At 34.0% G+C, this 24,274-nt stretch overlaps 1 protein-coding gene across 1 annotated transcript; it reads left to right on the plus strand.

Moving 5' to 3' along the window:
- Positions 1-10,121: 10,121 nt before the first annotated feature.
- LOC141298875 (cGMP-dependent protein kinase 1-like) lies at positions 10,122-24,274 on the plus strand. Its single transcript, XM_073829193.1, has 15 exons — positions 10,122-10,317; positions 10,407-10,521; positions 10,598-10,764; positions 15,016-15,129; positions 18,656-18,761; positions 18,866-18,929; positions 19,032-19,109; positions 19,195-19,289; positions 19,375-19,440; positions 21,279-21,353; positions 21,424-21,520; positions 21,592-21,731; positions 21,837-21,926; positions 22,009-22,150; positions 24,095-24,274. The coding sequence occupies exons 1-15, from the start codon at positions 10,122-10,124 to the stop codon at positions 24,272-24,274; spliced, it is 1,725 nt and encodes a 574-aa protein (XP_073685294.1).

Here is a 24,274-nt window from a genome sequence, read left to right on the forward strand (position 1 = left end):
TCAATCGGAAACCTTATTTTCATTAAATAACTTTCGACAAAGTTCGATTTAGATCCAATCTGACCCTGGACTACAAAAACAGTCATAAGGGTCCATTTTTTTAAAAAAAATGAGACTTTACATCATTTGAAAGCTGAATAAATTTTCATCATTTGAAAGCTTTCTATTGATGTACGGTTTGTTAAAATAGGACAATATTTGAATATCTGGAATCTGAAGGTACAAAAAAAATAAAATATTGAGAAAATCAGCTTTAAAGTTGCAAATGAAGTCCTTAGCAATGCATACTACTAAGCAAAAATTAAGTTTTGATATACCTATAGTAGGAAATATTTTCATAGAACATGAACTTTACATAATATCCTAATGGTTTTTGGGCATAAACGAAAAATCGATCATTTTGACCCATACAATGTACTGTTGGCTGTTGCTACAAATAAACTCGTGCTACTTACGACTGGTTCTGTGGTCCAGGGTCACAAATGTGTAATGTTTTCTTATATTAAAATTAAATGTTATGTTTAGTGATGTATGCTTGGTTTAGATTATCATAGTTAAAAATGTAATTCGTATTTTTACGATGACTTTCCATATTATAAATTGTTTGGGACAACAGTAAATCAATAAAATGTATACAAAAATACAGTAGTAAAACTAGCAAAATCGATAATTTTGACCCATACAATGTACTGTTGGCTGTTGCTACAAATAAACTCGTGCTACTTACGACTGGTTCTGTGGTCCAGGGTCACAAATGTGTAATGTTTTCTTATATTAAAATTAAATGTTATGTTTAGTGATGTATGCTTGGTTTAGATTATCATAGTTAAAAATGTAATTCGTATTTTTACGATGACTTTCCATATTATAAATTGTTTGGGACAACAGTAAATCAATAAAATGTATACAAAAATACAGTAGTAAAACTAGCAAACTTAATTAAGTGATGAACATTTAAATAAATGTTATATTATTTTGTTTTATTATAAGTAATTGTAATAATTACAACTAATATTATGAAATTATAATTTAAATTTATTTAATTTAAATGCCTGAATTTATCAATTTAAGGGGGGGGGGGGGGGGGTCCAAAGCTGTTTCATGCATGTTAAATTATTTACACTGTTATAGAGTTGATTCTAATGCTAAACATGGCCAAAGTTTCAAAAAACCTTTTCTGTTCCAAATAGGGCTGGGTATTGTGACCAATTCGGCGATTCTATTTGATTCTTATTTTTTTTGTTTCGATTCGATTCGATTTCGATTCGATTCGATTTCGATTCGATTAGCTATCAATATTTCATTTAAAATGTTAGTTTTGCAGACATGGGATCCATATTTTGATATAAATGCTGGTAACTGAAACTCTCCTACTTAAGTTTATTACTGAAATACACATCTACATTAACAATAGGGTGCACACAGTTATTAATTTTAAACAACTTTTATTTTAAATGAACACACAAGAAGTCATAAATACGTGCATCCATTGTACACCATGTAAACAAACTGCAAAATGCACATTACTGTAAAAAAAATATAAAAAAGACTGTAAATGTGCAACAGTGAAATCTATTAAGAAATTCAAAACGTTCAAAACAGGCCAATCATAATACAAAACATTCTAACTGTCCATAAAACTAACAGTTCTTAACTACAGCCTAATCATTTTTGATCACCAGATTTTGCAAAAAAAGCAGCTGATGGTGACACCTTCAGGACGAGAGGTGAATATTCATATCCTCTTACGTGAAGCTGAAGCACGCGCATTAAGAATCGATTCGGGGATTTCCTGAATCGATATCGTTGCGTTAAATTGAAGATCGATTAAAATCGGAGAATCGATATTTTTTACCCAGCCCTAGTTCCAAATACACACTTCCGGATTTCTTACAAGTTTCGGATTTTTTCTTGATCATGGCTCTTCATGACGTCCTAAAGGGCATAGAGACAGAACGCATTTAGGCCACGCCCACATCGTAGGGGAAAACAATCCAACGATCTCCATTGACTTTGTATTGCAGGAAGCGGACTCCTTATTTCTGCCTTATAACAAAAAAAAAACCGAACAATGTCTAAAAGCTGCTATTTGACAAGATGTACAGTAAACAGGCTAAAAAACACAGAACTGACTATTATACGCTGTCGACCCAAAAAACGAGTTTAAGGGCACAAATAGTTGTAGATGTCATGGTTTTTCACGTTGGGCAATTCAGTTGGATCATTTCTCCAACAAAAGGAAGGTGAGGAAAAGAACCACTGACATAGAATAAAATTTAGTTTCTAAATATATCTCCTCCTTTCATGGTGGTGAAATAATGACATGGTTAAAAATAATGAATGTTTACTGTCACAGTTAAATTTCCCTCCAGTGGGCGTAGTTCTAAGAGTAATATGACATGTTGTGCTCTACTTTTGTGTCCTTAAATGCTCGTTTTTTACGTCGACATCTTATAAAAACGAAGTTCTGTGTTTTTTAGCTTGTTTACGGTTCAACTTGTCACATCGCAACTTTTATACATTGTTCTGATTTTTGTTATAAGTCAGAAATGACAAGGAGGCAGCTTCCCACAATACAAAGTCAATGAAGAGCGTTGGATTGTTTTTCCAACGGTGGGCGTGGTTTTCAGATTATGACGCGTGTCGCTCTAGGCGTTTCTCAATGTCAAGGAAGGATCCTCGGAAGCCAGAATTTCGAGGATGCTACGTCATCGTCATCCGTCGAAGGACTGTTCCAATGTCGAGGATCCTCGGAATTTCAACCAAGGACTGTGTCCTTCATTCGAAAAATATCCCATACACAGGAAAGGATGCATAAGTGTAGCCTTCGCGCTCTTCGCGCTCTAAAATCACCCACAATCCTATGCGCGCAGCTTTGCTATCTTGTTCAAAAATACAAATGTCGGACGTTAGCGGAGTCATGAAGGGAATGAAGGGATCATTCTGCTCAATAGGGTAAAAATGGTGTAGTTGGGGAAATTAAAAATAAACTTGTTTGTGAGATAGGATAAGTCTTTAACAAATAGTTGTTAAATTATAAATATTTTTAAATATCAAATATTATTACAATGGCTTGGTTGAATTCCGGTGTGTTATTTATAGATAACAGACAACCGCGAAGTAAACGGCACACGGTTGCCATGAAAAACAGAGGGTTGCTATGGACGCAGTTTTGTTCACTCAGGCAATATAATCGTTTTTAAATCAATAAACTCCTTTTTAATCATATTGATTTTTTGACTGTCAAGTGTGTTTAAACAGTGCAGGGTCAATTTGACGAAATGGATGTAATTATTTTTAAATGAATGATAAGAGCGGACCTTTCACTGAGGTAATGACGCAATAACGTGCACTTGCTAGCCTGTTCCATTTATGTGTTCTCCGAATGCTTAAGAGGAGCCTCGCCTAGCCTCTGAAGGAAGTGACTTGGAAGGACCAGTCCTGCCAAGGACGTATCCTTGACATTGAGAAACACCTTCTGTCTCTATTTCTCCCGGAAGAGCGCGCCCGCGCACACATAGACCAGAACTAACAACAGCGTGCGCATCAACACGCTTCCTTCGGCTGCGCTGGACCCACTCGGGAAGAACGTCTCTAAAAAAGTGTGGTTTTGGTTGTAAGGCAAATATAACATTGCTCACTATCCCGAAGAATCCAGCGTTACGTGAACAGTGGGTGCAGTTTATTTTCCGGGGCAGAATAGAGATTTGCAGGTGTGTTTGTTGACGAACGTTTTATAAACAAGGCCCAGTTTGACGCTGGATTTGCACGTCGTTTTATACTGAAAGATGGAGTGGTCCCAGCTATAAAAAAAAAAATCCCGGTCATGATTCAGAACTGTTGATGGTAAGTGAAACGGCATCAAATGTCTGTTTTGGTAGCAATCAGTGCTCACTGCTCGTCAATCTTTAGCTCCCCCCACGGCGCTCGGCTGTTTTCGGAGAGAATCATAAAGCTGTATCTTTCTTTTGTAAGTATGATACAACTAAAGACTTTTTGGAGATATGAAGGATGGAGTACTACTCTATAGGTACTCAAGATTAACATGAGATTGGGTGAAAGTGTATTATGCCTACTGTAAAGCTGCACTGCATAACTTTTGGAGCTCTGGCAATTAATAAACAAAAATGCCTGCGTCTTGCGGAAGAACATTGTAGCTGAAGCTGTCTATGAGGAGTCACGCAGGTACTGGGCTACTCCGCAGTCTAAAATAGTCCGAATATAAAACGTATTATAGATGTATCGTAGTGATTCAGGATAATGGATTCATGATGTACTCACTTATTATGTACATTTTGTAAATTATGAACATAAGAAAGTTACGGGCTGCAGCTTTAAATTAATCATTCGAACGAACCGATTCACTCAAATGAATGAGAAGCCCCTGTCTGCAGCCTGCAGATCGAGGCGGGGCTGAATCTGGGGCGGGGCTGCACGTGTCGCCCCGCCCACATGCCTTCTCATTGGTTGTAGGTAAATGAATAATGTCGAGATAACGTAACTCGCACAACTCATCTCATTGGTGGCAAAGTAATGACGTTGAAAACATTATGAAGTTAAGGGAAATGAAATAGCAGACAAAATAGCAAAGGAAGTTACTAAAAATAATCAAATTGATTTTACAGTTGTTATTATTAGAGGAACAAATTATTATTAAAAATAAATTAAAGAAACAATGGCAACAACAATGGGAAGTAAATAGTAAAGGACGATGGTTTCATAAGATTCAAAGGAGAGTGGGAGAGATAAGGTGTACAGGGAGGAATAGGTGAGAAGAGACAATAGGTGCGTTCGAGATGCACTACACTAGCCTGCCGCCGGCTGGCGAGAGCAGCCGCTTGCAGTCGGGGGAGGAGTAAAGAGACGGCAGTCAAGTCGGACACTTATAGAGGATGAAACTGTATTCCAAACATACAAAAAAAAAAGGAATAAAGAAAAAGAAGAAATGAAACTACATAAGATAAATAAATAAAAGAAAAAAGTTACCCTATCATTTATTCTATAGGCTACAACCTTTTTGCTTTTTTGTTGATCATATCAACTATGTGAGTTACTTTAATGTAATGCAATATGACGTTTATTATTTGTATCTTGGTTTTGTAGTTAGCTATAGGACATTTTTCAATTTTTATAAGCAGTTTATTCAGTGTAGTGAAGCCTCTCACAACATCCATTAAAAAACGGCCTCTGGTTGACCAGTTGTTGTTTTGTTTTTTTTACTTTAACTCTTATACAATAAGAATATACAGGGGTTGGACAATGAAACTGAAACACTGGCCAATATAATGTTGGAGGTTTCATGGCTATATTTTTGCAGCCTGGTGGCCAATCTTCACTGATTGCACATTCCACCAGTAAGAACAGGTGTGAACGTTGACTATGTGCACCCAATGGTTCAGACATTGTACTCTGAAGGTGGTACCATGTATCAGGATGATAATGCACCAGTACACACAGCAAGACAGGTGACGGAGTGGTCTGATGAACAAGAAAAGTGAAGTTGGACATCTCCCATGGCATGCATAGTCACCAGATCTGAATATTATTGTGCCACTTTGGGGTGTTTTGGAGGAGCGAGTCAGATAACATTTTCCTACACCAGAATCATATAGTGACCTGACCCCTGATCTGCAAGAGGAGAATGGCTCAAAATGCCTTTGGCAGCTGTGCAGGACTTGTATATGACAATTCCAAAGACGAAATGCTCTATTGGCCAAAAAAAGGAGGCCCAACACTATACTAACTGTGGTCTAAAACCAGGTGTTTCAGTTTCATTGTCCAACCCCTGTATATTTACCATATCGCCTAATCTTCATTTTCATCAATAATGTTTTGTTTGAATATCAGATATTCGATATAAAGATTGATTACATACATGAACTTTTTTAAGAAAAACACGCAGCACACGTCGTGCTTGTCGTCACATAATCTGACCAATGAGAATAAAGTGTGTCGTCATCAAGGCTTTCGCAGTCGGTTTTAAGCAGCTGCAGCGCCTGACCTCTGCGACTGCTCTCGTTTTGCTCTCACGTTACTTTGATGGCACACGTGATCGAAAGGCGGCTGCAGCGCCGATCAAAGTCGGACAAATGATCTTACCAGAATGCATTGTTTTGTAAGGCGGCAGCCGATTTCTTTCGGCGCCGCATGAAGTCGAACGCACCTAATAATATCAAGGCTTCGGTTTGGACACATGGGATTAAATGAAACATTACTGAAAATAGGTAAACATGGCACAGGGAAATGTGAATATTACAGGCATGAAGAAACAGTGGAACACGTCATATTAGAGTGCAGGAAATATGAAAATGAAAGAAGACAATTGACCTTATGCACGGAGCGTAAAATGGAATTACCCATATAACCAAAAGATGGCAGCAGAGGATTATTTATTATGCAGCTGCCTTTTAAACTCCCTATATTTTTCAAGACGCCTTGTTTTTCGATTTATTATAAAATTACTAGTATAATAAATTGTAGTACTTTTACCGTCCTTAAGTAGATAGTATAGGAAGTGCAGAAAATCATTAAACTCACACACAAACAGCCTATAAGGGTGAATTATTTAAATACTAATATATAGTTCACTACAAATACATTAAATAATTATGGCATAATAATTAAATAATGCACTCAATATGAATCGATAGGAATATTAAATATTTTATAAAATTTAATAAAATCTTTTAAGTTTTATCTTGAACTCTAAAATCTATTGATCTTTATATTAACCATACTTGTTCCCGCTGTAGTTTTGTTACTCTGAATTTAGTTTGAATCATTTAAGCTCTTTTTTGCCATCAGCTTGTCAGATGTTTGGTCCAGTTATTACTGTCAATCATAGCAATGAATCGCGCATATTTAGCCGAATTACTCTATTTTTCTAAACTGGCATTTGTCATTCTTCAAACGGTATACATGGACGATTGGTCCTCTTAGACAAACAAAACTTTTCTTCGATTGTGAGTGGATTATGTAGAGAAAACGAACAAAGTACGCTCATATTACGGCACAGTACAGTTGACCAGAAATGAATTAGCTGGCTTGACTAAACAAGGAAGTAATCCGATATGGTAAATTAATAGCGAAATTAGAAGAAATGAAAATGTGTTTCAATTTAGTAGATATAACGTTACTTCGGGAAGGGTCAACAGATGGTTATAGGCTGTTATTTCAATTTCTTACAGAAATTAATGTATTCGAGCACAGAGGACCCAGACTGCTGTTTCGCGTGTCACTTATAGATCGGGAGTGAGAATCAGAAATAACTGTGAACATTATTATCTTAAATAAATAACGGTGAAATTCATTTATGTGTCGTCATAATTCATTCATGTGTCATAAATGTTTGTATTTATAAACAACTCTGTTTAACAACCCTTTTCTATTCATTAATTTAATAACATAAGGATAGTGGACACTCTTGCTGAGAATTTTCCACATTTATGTATCTTATTAACAATTAAGACAATAATTAAAAAAGCTGTAAATAAACACCACTGGTTAACATCGCATAACATTGTAAATATATGTAACCTTGGACCACAAACCAGTCATAAGCGTACGTTTTTAAAAAACTTAATTGAGATTTGTACACATCTGAAAGCTGAATAAATAAGCAAAGGATTCAGCGTTTATATAAAACGTATAATTCATAAGTATAGTTTCCGACTGCATTTTCTGTTTATCGTGGCAGCGACGTCAATCCATTTCACTAACCAATGAGATGAGTTGTAGGAGGGATGTTGCGCCGACGTCATTAATTTACCTACAACCAATGATAAGGCATGTGGGCGGGGCGACACGTGCAGCCCCACCCCAGATTCAGCCCCGCCTCGATCTGGATCTGCAGGCTGCAAACAGGTGCACTTGAAATGAGTCCGACTTCCGATTGTTTCATACAAGAGCGAGTAAACGCTGAGAACGTGCAAATTCCTTTGGAAAAAACACAGCTTTATGTCGATAAAAGAAGCTCATTATTGGAAAAGGTGCATGGCCGAGCTAATGTCACTCGTGTCATAGTAACATTATTCGTAGCGTGGCTAATTTCGCCTCTTTAATGCTGGTTAGTTGAAATGAATCAAACCCACAGTCAGAAAGACACCTGCAGCATCTTCTCACACACATCTTTGCAATGTTATTCTGCGAGTTATGATGTCGCAAGCTGCGTTTTTGGACGCAGAGGTGGACGCGCATATGGTGCCCTGAAGTGCAGTCTAGTTAGTGTAGGTAGGCTGCGCACTAGGTGTTGAAACAGCCGAGTCTCTCAGAGTGGTCATCTGCGGTGGATCGGTTCAGTCCTCCGTGCTTCTTTATTGCAGGTAAGTCGGACACAACGGAACCTCTTTTATTACATGCTTTAGGGAAAAACTTCATTTTCTGAGAAATCTTAAATCTTAGACCATATCTCATTTTATGTTGTCATTTTACGAGTTTTATATACAGCTTACTTTTTTTTTTTTTTACAAGGACCATAATGATAATCATACTTATAAGCCTTTCTTATTTTTTTTACTTGTTTTTATTTACCGACTGTTGGCTATATCTTTATGTTTGAGTACGAAAAAAAAAATGTATTATTTAAAAAAAACAACATCAATGTGCTAAACGTAATATATAATCAAATATATAACATAACTCACTTTGTTCTCTTTCATCTCTATATGATTCCCTTTATACTTGTTTATGTAAATATTTCTTTTTTTATATTGTTTTATTTAAGAATTATCATATAGTGGGTTTTATTCATCTGGCATTCAAAGACTTGTAAAGTAAAGAAAATGTAAAACAAGGAATCATGATGTAAACTAAACCCAAGTACTAGGATACTAATTTTTAAATAATAATTCATAATGTTCATAATTTAATTCAATAATTGTTGCACTTACAATATGTAATCAGTTTTTCCCCCCAAATATCCAAAAACAAGCATTTTAAAATTCCACTGTATTTATTTATAGTGTCTTTAGGTGTTTAATTTTGCTTTCATTTATTCATAAACTTGCATAGAAATATGTGAGATAAAATACTAATAAACTGTTAAATTCATGTAGATTTTTGAAATTCATCTTTACATTTGAATTGTTACTTAATATACAGTTGGAGTCAAACGTTTACATACACCTTGCAGATACTGCAAAATGTTAATTATTTTGCGAAAATAAGAGGGATCATACAAAATGCATGTTATTTTTTTATTTAGTACTGACCCAAATAAGATATTTAACATAAAAGATATTTACATATAGTCCACAAGAGAAAATAAAATAATAAAAATGACCCTGTTCAAAAGTTTACACACACTTAATTTCTTAATACTGTGTTGTTACCTGAATGATCCACAGCTGTTTATTTTTTTTTTTTTTTGTGATAGTAGATCTTGAGTCCCTTGTTTTAAATGAACAGTTAAACTGTCTGCAGTTCTTCAGAAAAATCCTTCAGGTCCCACAGATTCTCAGATTTTTAAGCATTTTTGTGTATTTGAACCCTTTCCAACAATGACTGTATGATTTTGAGATCCATCTTTTCAACCTGAGGATAACTGAGGGACTTATATTCAACTATTACAGAAGGTACTAAAAAAAAAGAAAAGATATTTAGGCAAAATCTGTTTAAAACAAAACGTACACATCTTCTTTTCTTTCAGGAATTTTCAACCTCTGGCTTTTAATGCATTGTGTTTATTTCTGAAGCATCAGTGAGCGTTTGAACCTTCTGTAATAGTTGCATATGAGTCCCTCAGTTGTCCTCAGTGTGAAAAGATGGATCTCAAAGTCATATGTAATCATGTGTATGTATACTTTTGAATAGGGTCATTTTTATAAATTCAAATATTATTTTCTCTTATGGACTATATGTAAACATCTTTTATAAATTTCTTAAGTGGACGCTATTGTATTACTGGCTATTTATTTTATTTGCAGTGTATTTCTGTTTCATTTATTTATAACTCTGTCCTCATTATCCCATCAGGTGTAACATTTCCATTTCCTTCTGGGATTAATAACATGTCAGAAACATCCTAAACACTGTAAAATTGCTTGTTGTGCTGCGTTTGACTGATTTCTTTATTGGTTTTCATTGCTTTTCTAGATGCATAATCCTCCAGCGGTGACAGGCTGATGGGAACTCTCCGTGACCTCCAGTTTGCCCTGCAGACTAAGATTGAGGAGCTGCGGCAACGTGACGCCCTCATCGATGAGCTGGAGCTGGAGCTGGACACCAAAGATGACCTCATCAGACAGCTGCAGGGCGAGCTGGACCGTCTCCGCACCGCATCGGCCTCACACAGCCCCTCCGGGACGACAGAAGTCACAGGTGAGCTGGGAACTCAATCAAAAGCCTGCATTAAACATACGGACATGTTTTATTTATTGTCGCATTTTCTTTTATTGGTGCCTGAGCAGCGTTACCAGATGAGCCCCAGCGTACTAAACGTCAGGCCATATCGGCCGAACCCACAGGGCTGGATCCAAATCAACTCACCCATGTCACGCTCACCAACTACAGCAAGAGCAAAGAGTGAGTTAGATACAGATTCAGTGAATTAGAACAGCAACATGTTTCATTCAATCCAATCTCCCTGTGCCCATCCCAGGTCTCGAGAGTTGATCCAGAAGGCTCTTTTGGAAAATGATTTCATGAAGCACCTGGAGGCCAGTCAGATCCTCACGATCATGGACTGTATGTATCCCACAACGCTGGCACAGAGCTGCTGCGTCATCCAGGAGGGCGACGATGGCTCTACCGTCTACGTCCTAGAAGGTGAGGAGCGTCTGCTTCAAATTAGGGCTGCTCAATTTTGGCAAAAATCATAATCACAATCATTTTGGTCAATATTGTAATCACGATTATTTAACACGATTATGACTGGGTCCAAAACTTTATATTAGTGATTAATTTAAAGATATAAATACAGCAGAAAAAAAGATAAAAATAAAAGTGCTTTAAAAAAAAAAAAATTAAATACTGAATACTTTTGTGCAAGTCTAAAAAAGTCTAACAATACTACAGAAATTTAATGTAATTATTTGAATGTGAAATAAAACAGCGTCTTCACTGTAATAGTTAAACATGCTATGTTTCTTATTAAAACTACAAAAATCCTTCATTCAAGGGCAGTGAGTGATTTTTCTCTTTGTATTTTTATGTTTGATCAATATTAAGCACAGAGACGGCAAAAGGAATATTATTTGTTGCCGCTTTAAGCGCCACACGGATCCAATATACCCCCGGTTTCACAGACAAAACTTAAGCCTAGTCCCAGACTAAACGGCAAGTCTGAGCTGTTTCAACTGAAAGAAACTTCCACTGACTGATTCTAAAATATATCAGTGCCTTTGTTTTGTCTCGAGTTTCACACCAATAATGTTTTATTCTAACTCACGTTTATAAAAATTACTTAAATGTCTTAATTAAACTATGACTTAATCCTGGCTTAGTCTAAGCCCTGTCTGTGAAACCAGGCCATAATGTTACACACGTATTTTCATTCTCAACCGTTCATGATCATTTAAGATATAACTGACAAGGGTTTACATGAATAATCAAGCGCCTCATTTTGAAGTATTTTTGCGTGTATTTGACCGTTTAGGCACGCACCTTGAGCTAAAAGATAACTTGTCCGTGTTCTGCTCCGTCTCTGAGCGCAAACACGCGCTATTAAAAACATCAAAGAAACATTAATAAATCAAGCATGTCCCGTTTTGTAAAAATCATGTTACATGATATTGCTGATTTGCATGTGAAATTACGCTTTTATGGAGGAGCGAAATCGCACCACTGGTAATGGGGGCGCAATAATTGTTTAATTTTGATTACTGCATTTTCATGATCGTTTGAAGCAGAAATTGAAACCGAATTTTGATCAATTGCACAGCTCTACTTCAAATTTACTATATTACAGTTAAAACTATTTGGAGAAACAGTTTATGTATAACTGAAAGGGTCCCAAACAAAAGTGTTTTGTTTTTATGCTAACCTCTGTCAAGTAGGCAGCTGAATTTGCTGGCTGTACGTCATGTGTTTGTGACAGCAGTTCTCTGTGCAAGAAAACACTTCACATGTGTGCTTCTATTTCATGGATTTGCACTGACTGTTAAAGCAATAGTTCAGGCACAAAAAAGTCCTATTATCTACTCAAATAATGGAACTCAAAAGGAGAATCTATATCTAAAAAAAATATGGGCCATTCTACAGAATTGGTGCAAACTGCTGTCCCACAACTGAAAAACACATTTAAAAAGCATTTTAGTATTCAAATTTTAGATGTTTACTAAGATCCTTCTAGGGGTGGGCGATATGGCAAAAATTTCATATCAGGATTTTTTTCCAGAATTATCACAGTTCTTTGTCGTGTTGGTTTTACTATTTTGCAAGTTGTCTTGTGCAGTACAGCCTAACTAATTTTCCTATTTTAAAACCAAAGCCTTACAAGCTAACAAAATATAAAACAAAAAGAATGGCAGATGTTTAGGCCAAAGTAGGCGAAGATTAAAATCTTTGTCATTATTTTATCTTTGTAATTAAAAAATAAGAACAAAGATAGGCTACATGTTACAAGTAAACATAATATACAAATAAAACAAACAGGGCTTCAGTTTTCAGGTACAGTAGATGTATTTAGCAGTAACATTCAAGAAATGTGATTAACAAAAATAAAATGCTATATACTTTATATACATAAATAATGCATTGACTCTTATTAAAGCAACTGTATTAAAGTTCTTCAGTCAAGAGCAGTGAGTGATTTTACTTTTTGTTTTATTAGCCTACTATCACCTAAAAATGACAATTCTGTCATTTACTCCTCTCGGGATTTTTTTAAACATAAAACATGTTGAACATAAAACTTATTTTGAAGAATGTGGGTAACCAAACAGTTGCTGGTCCCCATTTTATTTATTTTTTCCCACTATCAAAGTCAGTCCAGCTACTGTTATCCACATTCTTCAGAATATCTTCTTTTGTGTTTAGCACAAGAAAAAAATTAATAGAGGTTTGGGACAATATGTAAGTGAGTACATTTTTGGGTGAACAATTTCTTTAATAACAATCGGCAGCATGTTTAGTTCTGCACTTTACTTTCACTTTAGACATAACCAACTGTGGACGAAATAACATTATTTAGGCTTTAAAGCACATGGAAATAATGTACTTTTGTGATATGTAAAATGTTAGTAAGCTTAATATATTTTAAATCATCATTTATTGGGTACTTTCAATTGGGAGGTGGCTGTCCCGAACCCTAACCCCAAAATTTCAACTTATGAAAATGATATTGAAATAATTTTTTCCCATTGTTGTTTTTCAATCAATCAATCTTTTTGATTCTTTTAAAAAGTGAAGTTCAAAAAATATTTATTTTATACTTTCTTTGTAAATTATGAAACTTTATGTAAAAGAATGTGTCCGGCATTTTTCATGTCGCTACCGAAACAGTGTATGTTTTAGTCCATTGGCTGAGGCTGATTTTAACTACACATCTAAATTTTCCTGTAAATATTCCTGTCACTCACTCTTATAGCTACAAGGTGTGAGTAGACAGGTTCCATCATTTAGAGGTAAATTAAAAGTCTGTAAAATCTGTGTGTCAGTTTAAGGAACGTTACTACCAAACACCTTTTTTCTGCAATTAAGCGCACTTTTTTTTGCGAGTTATTCCATAACATTTAGTGTTTATGTGTACCACTGTTCAGAACTGTGCTAGCTAACCATGTGCTGATTAGCATCTTTGAGCTAGGTTCCAAAGTATCTAAAATTGTCACTACCGAAACATTTGGTGGAGTTTTGGTAGTGACATCTTTTTTTTTTTTTGGGTGTTATCCCATAAAATGATCACTACTGAAACCGTCATGACTGAAACATCTCATCATAGCTTCAATAGTGACAAAAGGGAACACATAATCCTTTGTTTGGGGGAAATAAACTCAATTATAGTACAGTTATGCAAATCCTTGTTTTTTAGTATGTTTTAGTAGTGTTTTAGTATGTGAGTTAAAATTCTGTAATGTGATGTTATCGCTACCAAAGCATTACTGTCACTACCAAAACATGGGATGTTTTGTCAAAAATTAAGTATACTGAATTATCAGCTAAGTCGTCATCATTTTAGTGTATATTCAAACTAATGAATCCTTAACTTTGAAATCAGTATGAAAATTAGATTCAAAATACAACAAATCTCTTAAATTACACTTTTACTTTAAAAATTATTGATTTACCTCTGAAAAAGTTAAAATAGCAAAAATATCCATGTATATAAGCAGCTCAAGATATGTAAGAAAAATCTTAATAGGTCAATATAACCCTTCTAATTAAATGATGTATTACTATGTTTCGGTAATGACAAATTTGGGGAATCTGAAAATACAATATGAGAATTAACTGCAGAGTTACTAGAAATGTGTACTTTGGATATTATACAATTGGCATACATACAACATTTGTGGAAAAATAATTTTTTTAAGACGTTTCCAATTTTGACTTTGGGCCAATTCTGTAGAATGGCCCATATATATTTTTTCATTGTATTTTATTTCATTCATTCATTCATTTGCAGCTTCTTATAAATAAACTTGTTAAAATGTTTGGGGTTGGTAAGATTTTTTAATGTTTTTGAAAGAACTATTAATAAAAAATACATTTAAAAAAAGTAATATTTTTAACAGTTTTTAATTTGAAAATGTTAATGTAATTTATTCCTTTGGTGCAATGCTGAATTTTCAGCATGATTACTCCAGTCTTCAGTGTCAAATCATTCTAATATGCAAAAATTTGCTGCTCAGGAAAAAATTCTTACTTGTCAGTGTTGAAAACGCAGCATTTTTGTGGAAACCATGACCTTTTTCCCAGGATTTTTTTAATGAATAGAAAGTTGAAATAGAAATCTTTTTTGTAACCTTAAAGCTTAATCTTTAATGCATCCTTGAATAAAAGTATTAATGGTTCTCCTACACACATTCATCTCATTCTCAGACTCAAGGTTGTTGGTTTGTTTGCATGTGTTGTGTGCAGAGGGGTTGGTGGAGGTTACCAAAGAAGGGCAGAAGCTGTGCACCATCGAGCCGGGGAAAGTGTTCGGCGAGCTCGCAATACTCTACAACTGCACGCGCACAGCCACCGTCACAGGTGAGATTCACTCAACGTGTGTATTTCAGCACAAAATATTAGTTGAACTGGGTACTAAAGAAAGTTGAATATTAAATGTTTCCTTTCATACTCAAGGTTTCTCCTCCTTTCAGTTCAGTTGAGGCATAATAGGATTTGGTTTATTGGTTTGATTAGCAAATTGATTAAATTATAATTTTTTTTATAGATTTAAAGTGATTCATTTAATTAAATTTGAAATTAAATTAAATTTGAAATGGAAAAAAAACAGAATGGTTTAATAAATTAAATATAAATAAAATTAGGAAGAGAACAGGATGTTACATACACACACACACACACACACATACACACATTATGGTATTAAATTTAGTCACAGGGAAGCACTCTTTCTTTGTCTTTTTACTTCTGACAAACAAAACGTATAAGCCTGAATTTCACAAAGATCACAAATACAAAGTTTGTTCTCTTGAGTCTGAATTCCTGCTCGTCTGTCAGCGCTGTAGGCTATAGACAATCTGTCATAGCGTCTGAAGATTGAGTTCAGCCCTATTAATGGCTCTCTCCTGCAGAGTGAACATGGAGGAATCGGCAGTGTGTAATTGCTGGGATGTTTGGCCATATGGTTTTTCTAATATAACCTCATCCTTTGCCCTTTTGTGACACATCGGTTTAGTGTGATGGATTGGGGTGAAATGAGTTGACTCGGGTGGTGTCTGTTTAATCACAATAATAAAAATGCAATTAATATCAGGCCTTTGGCTGTCCCAGTTCATGCAGAGATCGCTCTTTAATTCCCTGTAACAATCTCACCTGTGAACCCTGACCAGATTTGCTGTTTTTTTTTTTGTTTTGTTTTTTAACAACAAGCTAAAAAAAATGTGCTTTGTTTTTCTGTGCAGCTCAGAATGAGTACAATTTAAGATGGATTTGCATAATTAGTAGGGGTGTGACCAGACACTTATCTCACGAGAACAAGACGAGATGAGATTTTTAAACTTTTTTTTTAAAGAAATCATCAATGATGAAATGTATAGGGAAACATTTTATTTTATTCAACAAAAAAACAAAATGCAAAAAATGTAGGTGCATTATGAGATGAACTTGTACTTTATGAAATTTTACTTCTATTTTAATGAATTATATGCAGTAATAAACATGTAAACTAATGCTGCATAATTCTGGATAAACTGAAAAACTATTTTCTATTATAAATTGGAGATCATGGTTCTGAAGAAAAAAAGGATTAGAAATCTAAACAAAGATTACGTAATTTACTAGTGGTCCTGACAGAATGTTCATTGCTTAAGTCTATATTTGAACAAAGTGTAATAAAATGAAGGAGCCAGTGTCTCAATTAATAAAGACTTGTTTCACTATTGGAATCTCTTGAATATATAATTCAATGACAAATACTTTTTTTAAAGGTGCAGTTGTCGCCACCTCCTGGCGAAGAGGATAAGCGTTACATTACAGACGTGTTAGAAGATACTTTGGTTTTGATCGCTACTGTAGACAATAAGTGTTTATACACAAACTATAAGCTTTTATCACAGTACTTCAGTTATTTAAATGTATGTAACAAAGAAACAATGATGATTATGTGGTTAAAAAGACTGTTGCTTTCTGAAACCACAGCAGTAAGAATGCAAATTTGAATGTCTTCAATAACTTTCACATCATAAGCGTCAGTGGAGCGTGTGAAACAGTTGTAATAGACACAGCTGAATCGTTGGCATTCATGAATAAGATCGCATGGGTGTATGAATAAAGATCGTGATATTTTAAGGAGTACTGCAAAATGTTTTGCCATGATATCGTCACGTTCTCGCGAGACCAGTCAGATATCGCAGGACACAACAGATCTCGCGAGATGTCCTCACACCCCTAATAATTAGAGAAGAATATTAATCAAAAGTCTTTCTCAACTTGACACATTGGCTTCATCACCAAGCATAGGAATACTTTACCCCAAAAAACTGGTGAAAATATACTCACCTCAGGCCATCCAAGATGTAGATGAGTTTGTTTCTTAATCAGAACAGATTTGGAGAAATTTAGATAACATTACTTGCTCATCAATGGATCTTCTACAGTGAATGGGTGCCGTCAGAATGAGAGTCCAAACAGCTGATAAAATCATCACAATAATTAATCCACACCAGTCCAGGCCATCAATTAACATCTTGTGAAATGAAGTTTTTGTCACATTAGAAGTGTAAGATAAGGAATTGCATTTTGGGATACTTTGGCAAATTTAGTTGGTAATTCATTGAGGTATTTCTTAAATAAAAAATAAAAATATGCATCATTTCATACTACAAAACAGTACAAATTTGCTGTATTTGAACAAAAAAAATGCAGAAAATTCCTTTATTTTTAGTGGCCCTGAATGACTACAATATAAACTGGATTTACATGACTAGAGAATAAAATTAATCAACAATGCCTCTTAACATTGTCACGTCTCTTTCTTTTGTGTCAATAGAAAGATGACAGATGGTATCTGCTGTTCAGGGTCAGCTAAATGAATAGCTTGGAAAAAAAATAGCTTCTACGTGCTTAACAATTTCTTACAGAGTCCTGCGTTCATTGTTCGCTCTTACCCCATCAGTCTTTTCTGGGCTTTTTTTTTTTTTTTGCTGCTGTTTTTGTGGTCAGAGGTCAGCTCTGTTTTCAATGTACGTCTGACGTCACTAAGCCATCAGAGAGTGACAAATTAGAGTGAAGGTCTGTTGGAAATGTCAACAGCTACTTAAGATTTAAAGTAAGACTTTATAAATCAAAGTTAAGGAGGGAGGTACTTCACTTTAACCAAACATACGTTGAAATCTTTTGAAAAAACACTTCAGACTGAGTCGTTTTAGTGGTTCATTAGATACTGAGGTCATTTAACATGAAAATTAAGCTGCTCCTAGAATACTGCTTACTAAATGCGCAGTATAGATTTTATCCTGTGGAAGAACTGTAAATATTTAGTCATACAGTTATCAATTATGGCATCAAAAAGATAAAATGACGGTATTGTGGAGGTTGCTGTGTTTGTTAGGAATTTTTATTCGTTTTGCAAGTATTAATAAAATGACTGCAGAGTTAATGGTGTTTATTGAGGAATATTAGCAGTATGAGTTTGTGTGCGGTGGGCTGGCAGAGTAATTACATTGAGTGGGATGTGAAGAGTTTTCAAAGCAGCAGCTGTCAGTCATGTTGAGAGGAAGTACAGAACAAAAGTGTGAGGTGAAGAGATTGAGTCCAGATTTATATTTGCACATGTTCTTGTTTATGAATTATGAAGCAGAGAATTGAATTAAATCCGTCTGATCTGAAAGCCTGTAATCCATGTCATAAATTTCAGTGAAAGCGTTGCTATTTTATTGCATTTTTTTATAATTAAAAATGTAGAACTTAGGAAATTTAGGAAATCGTATGGTCAGGAATAACTAGAAGTAGCATTTATTTGTATGTAAAGCCAGCTTTATATTTAAACTGTACAATTTCTAGATATAATTTCCTCCTTCCTCACCATTGCTGTCGTCTTCCCTTTCAGCCTTGACTGATATCAAACTATGGGCTATAGATCGACAGGGTTTCCAAACCATCATGATGAGAACCGGCCTTCTCAAGCATTCAAACTACATGGAGTTCTTGAGGAGGTAACACAATTTAGCATCAAATCAAATTCAGATTTTATACTATATGAAATTTGATTTTAGTAAGACTAGTACTAGTAATATTATCACCTGAATTGTGTTGTCAGTGTGCCTTCCTTTAAGACTCTCACTGAAGATGTGCTGAGTAAAGTAGCAGATGTTCTGGAAGAGGTGAGGTGTTTGAACACTGTATATTTGTTTTTAAAATCAATTGATTCTAATTGATTCAGGTGACCTTTGTGACCTTCTGTATGTTTATTCTTTACACTTTAGACTCGCTACAGTGATGGTGACTACATTATTCGCCAAGGTGCCACTGGAGACACATTCTTCATCATCAGTGAGGGTCAGGTGAGGAAAGAGCCTTTGTAAGATTTCCTGCTGAGCTGTAGAACAGAACATTTATTATGAATTTTGTGGCTCTTTTGGCTCACAGGTGAGGGTCACCCAACAGAAATCAGCCAATGAGGAGCCAGTGTTCTTGTCCACACTGTCTCGAGGGGATTGGTTTGGAGAGCAGGCTCTTAAAGGGTCAGTGAGAAGCTTTAATTCTCATTCTAACCTTGTGGTTAAGATTTAAAAGTAGCTTTTTTACATTTTTGACTTTTCTTCCCAGGGAAGATGTGCGTACAGCAAATGTAACAGCTGTTGGAGATGTGACATGTCTGGTTGTGGACCGAGAGTGAGGAGCTCACGTAACAATCACAATCAGTGACCATTCACATACAGCAGTCACTGTCTATCAAGATCACATCAGCACAAACAAAATCACAATCAGTCAAATCCACAACCACAATCATTTAAAATCACAATTATCACAACCACCCCAAGCAATCAAAATCAAAACTAACACAATTAAAATCTTAGTCAAAATAATAATCACATTTAATCAAAATCATAACTATCAGAGTCAGTATCACAGCATTCCCAATCAATCAAAATCATAATAAAAAAAACATTACAATCAAAATAATAATCAACAATTGATAATACAAATAATCACAATCAATGTCACAATCCTAGTTGATTAAATTCATAAACATAAAGTCAATCCCAATCAAAATCGTAACATAAACAAAGTTACCTTCACAATCAATATCTCGGATAGCATAATAAGCATCACATTTAATCAAAATCAAAGCTATCACAATCAATATCACAATCCCAATTAAAAATATAACCATTGCAATCAAAATCAAATTATTAATTTAATCAGAATCATAACTATTCCAATCTAAACAATCACTTAATCAAAATAGTAACTTTCACAATATCACAACAATGCCAATCAAAATCGTAAACAAAATAAATCACATTTGATCAAAATCATAACTATCAGTATCAATATCACAAACATCCCGATCAAAACAACCATTAGAATCTTAATCAAAATAATGAAATCAGAATCTTAACTTTCATGATCAATATCACAACTATCCAAATTAAAACCATAACCATCCCATTCAATCGAAATCCGCCATTACAATCAAAATCTCAAATCAAAATAATAATCATGACATGTAAACAAAACAGTCACAATCAATATCACAACAATCCCAGTTAATTAAAATCATAACCATTATCAAAACCATAACCATCACAATATCACAACATTCCCAATCAAATCATAACCATCATAATTACATCACAATCAAAATCTCAATCAAAACTATAAGAAATCATCACCATCACAATCAGCATCACAACAATCCAAATCAAAATTATCACCTTAAATCAGAATCACAACTAGTATCACAATCCCAATTAAAATCATAACATCACAATCATTATCACATCAATTCCAATCAAAATCATAATCACATTTAATCTGAATTATAACTATCACAATCAGTATCACAACAATCCCCATTAAAATCTCAACCAAAACAATAATCACATTTAATTAAAATCATAACTATCACAATCAGTGTCACAACAATCCCAATCAAAATCATAATTAAAAACAACTATCAGAATCAATATCACAACCATCCCAATCGATCAAAATTACGATCAAAAATCTCAATCAAAATAATCCTGACATGTAATCACAATAATCACAACAATTTCAGTCGGTTAAAATCATAACCATCACAATCAAAATCTCAATCAAAATAATAATCACATGTAATCAAAATGACCACTTTCACAGTCAATATCACAGCAATCTCAATCAAAATCAGTGATCACAATCAAAATCTCAAAAACAATCAAAAATTTAAAAATTCAATGGATAAGTAAAAAGGTCACGTACTAAAAAAATCACAATCCCAATTAATCAAAATCATAACCATCACATGCCAAATCTAAAGTTAAATTAAATTATTAATCACATTTAATCAAAATCATATCAGTCATCACATTTAGTCAAAATCACAAATTTATAACCATCAAAATTGACATGTATCTTTTGTAATCAGTCCAAATCAGAACATGTACAATCACATTTATCAAAACAGTAAGTGAACTAATAACATCTTGACACTTGTACTGACTGCTAATAAAACTCAACTCTAACAGGTCTTTCAAGCAGCTGATAGGTGGACTAGACAACATGAGCAACAAGATGTACGAGAGTGAAGAGCTGAAGGCCAGGTAAGCACATGATGAGCTCCCTCACATCCATCCATCAGATGAGATGCAGAATAACTGACATTTCTCGTAGGTTGGAGGCAGAAGCCGCGTTCTTCTCTAACATGTCTCTCAGCGACTTCCGTGTGATCTGCACGCTGGGCATGGGTGGCTTCAGTCGGGTGGAGCTGGTAAGATTAGTAGTTAGGTGTTTCTGGTTATAAGTGTATTGAGAGCATGTATTCACATTGATTCTCTACAGGTGCAGCTGAAGAACGACCACAGTCGCTCCTTTGCCATGAAGGTCCTTAAAAAGCGGCACATCCTGGACACGAGTCAACAGGGCCACATCCTGTCTGAGAGACGCATCATGATGGAAGCTCACAGTCCTTTTACTGTCAGGTCTGTACAAGTCCCCATGAGAACTCGGTCTACGTATTTTATTCATCACACGGTATTTTTATGAAAAGCTTGCAATAATAAGCCCATATTGGTTATATGTTTCAGACTTTATGGGACGTTCAGAGATTGTAAGTACCTGTACATGCTGCTGGAGGCGTGTTTGGGTGGAGAGCTGTGGACTCTGCTCAGAGACAGGTATCAGGAACCCGCTCAGTCTCATCTCACATTCTCCTGAACGGATTGAGTGACTTACAGGATGTTGCATGGCTGTTTTCAGAGGCTCTTTTGATGACAGCTCCACGCGCTTCTACGCTGGATGTGTGGTGGAAGCTCTGGCTTTTCTACACTGCCGTGGAATCATCTACAGAGACCTGAAGCCTGAGAACATCATACTGGACCACCGTGGATATGCCAAGCTGGTAAGCAATACAGTGTCATTTTAGAATTATTTATTATTTTGAATAAGGTTTTATTTTATTTTCAGTGTTCATTTTAATTTTAATTTTAGTAGTTTTATGTACTTTTGTCATACTTTTTGTAGTATTTTTTTTATTTAGCTTTAAATTAAAGCTAAATTACATTTTTACTTCAGTTCTAGTCATTTTAGTACTTCAACTAAACTTAAGTACTAAATGCAACATAATGTACCTAAAGTCTATAATTTAAGCTTTTTAATATTTATATTTTGTTTAAGCTATTTTTGTTATCTTTTAATTAATGTGTAATAGCTATTTTAGTTTGTTCAGCTTTAAGTTGCTGTTAGTACCTCATTTTAGTTTAATAAGCATTCATCTGATATTTTTTATTTTATTTTAGCTGTATTTTAATGAACAAAAAGTATTTCAGTTAAGTATTTCATTTTTAGTACTAAATGCAACATAATATACTTCATTTTTTTTAAAAAACATAACATACTACTTTTTTTTACTTTTAAATCAAAATGTGTAATAGTTTTGGTTTTAGTGCTTTATTTTAGTGTTCATCTGATGTTTTTTTGTAGTATTTCTATTTAGCTTTAAATTAGTTTTTTTTATATTTTTATTTTAGTTCTAGTAATTTTAGTACTTAAACGTTCTGCCTTTTTACGTTTCAGTTCTAATATTAATATTTTATTTTATTTATAACTTTTTACTTTTTTAATATTTTTAATCATTTTTGTAGTATTTCTAATCTATTAAGCTTTAAATTTAGTTTTTTATATTTTTATTTTAGTTCTAGTAATTTTAGTACTTAAACGTTCTGCCTTTTTACATTTCAGTTCTAATATTAATATTTTATTTTATTTATAACTTTTTACTTTTTTAATATTTTTAATCATTTTTTGTAGTATTTCTATTAAGCTTTAAATTTATTTTTTTATATTTTTATTTTAGTTCTAGTAATTTTAGTACTTGAAAGTTCTAATTTTTAAAGTTTCAGTGTTCATCTAATATTTATATTCCATTCCATTCAGCTTTTAGTAACAAAAACAAAATTGAAAAGTATTAGTTTAAGTTTTTAGATATGCAGCTAAATCTTTAACTTTAAAAAAAATGTATTAATATTTTTACATTTTTTGTAGTATTTCTTTTAAGCTTTAAATTAGTTTTTTTCAGTTCTAGTAATTTTAGTACTTGAAAGTTCTAATTTAAGTTTCAGTGTTCATCTATTTATAATTTATTTTATTCCGCTTTTAGTAACAAAAACAAAAATTAAAAGTATTAGTTTGAGATATGCAGCTAACTTTTTAAATTTTTATTAATATTTTTAATATTTCTATTTAGCTTTAAATTAGTTTATTATATTTTTATTTTAGTCCTAGTAATTTTAGTACTTAATGTTCTAATTTAAGTTTTAGGGTTCATCTAATATTTATGTTCTATTTTAGTCAGCTTTTAGTAACAAACAAAACTGAAAAGTGTTTTAGTTTTTAGTTATGCAGCTAAATCTGAAACGTAATATTTTTTTAATATTTTTGTAGTATTTCTATTCAGCAAGTTCTTTTAAAAATTTCAGTTCTAGTAATTTTTATACTTTAAACTAAAAACACTTCAACTAAAATGAAGTACTTCATATTTTGTTTTGTTTTTTTATAACACATTTGAGCTTTATTTTAATTAATGAAACACTATTTTTAAGTTTTAATCACAACACTAAACCAATGTACTTCTTACTGTAAATTACTGTACATGCTACATTTCTTACCCATGTCCAAAAAAGTTAATGTTTAACCTTTGTAAATAAATGTATTTGTAGCCATACATTAATATTAGTCTACAAAAATAATCATACGTCTTTTCCTGATTTCTAATAAGATGAGAAACAAATTTTTGTATGTTCACCAACAAAATATTCAAATGCCAAAGAACAGTCTTTGTTTCTAGGTGGACTTTGGTTTTGCTAAAAAAGTTGGCTTGGGGAAGAAGACGTGGACGTTTTGTGGGACTCCAGAGTACGTGGCCCCTGAGATCATCCTAAATAAAGGACACGACGTGTCGGCTGACTACTGGTCTCTAGGAATCCTCATCTTTGAGCTGCTGAGCGGAAGGTTGGTGATTTACTAA

The sequence above is a fragment of the Garra rufa genome, chromosome 23 (assembly GCF_049309525.1).
Source record: "Garra rufa chromosome 23, GarRuf1.0, whole genome shotgun sequence".
Taxonomy (NCBI): Eukaryota; Metazoa; Chordata; class Actinopteri; order Cypriniformes; family Cyprinidae; genus Garra; species Garra rufa.

Bases quoted from the DNA above. Each gene is read 5' to 3' on its own strand.
- LOC141298875 (XM_073829193.1), top strand. From the start codon at position 10,122: ATGGGAACTCTCCGTGACCTCCAGTTTGCCCTGCAGACTAAGATTGAG. The intron at 10,522-10,597 runs GTGAGTTAGATA...TGCCCATCCCAG, and splicing joins AACTACAGCAAGAGCAAAGA to GTCTCGAGAGTTGATCCAGA. The intron at 21,927-22,008 runs GTATCAGGAACC...GGCTGTTTTCAG, and splicing joins TGGACTCTGCTCAGAGACAG to AGGCTCTTTTGATGACAGCT.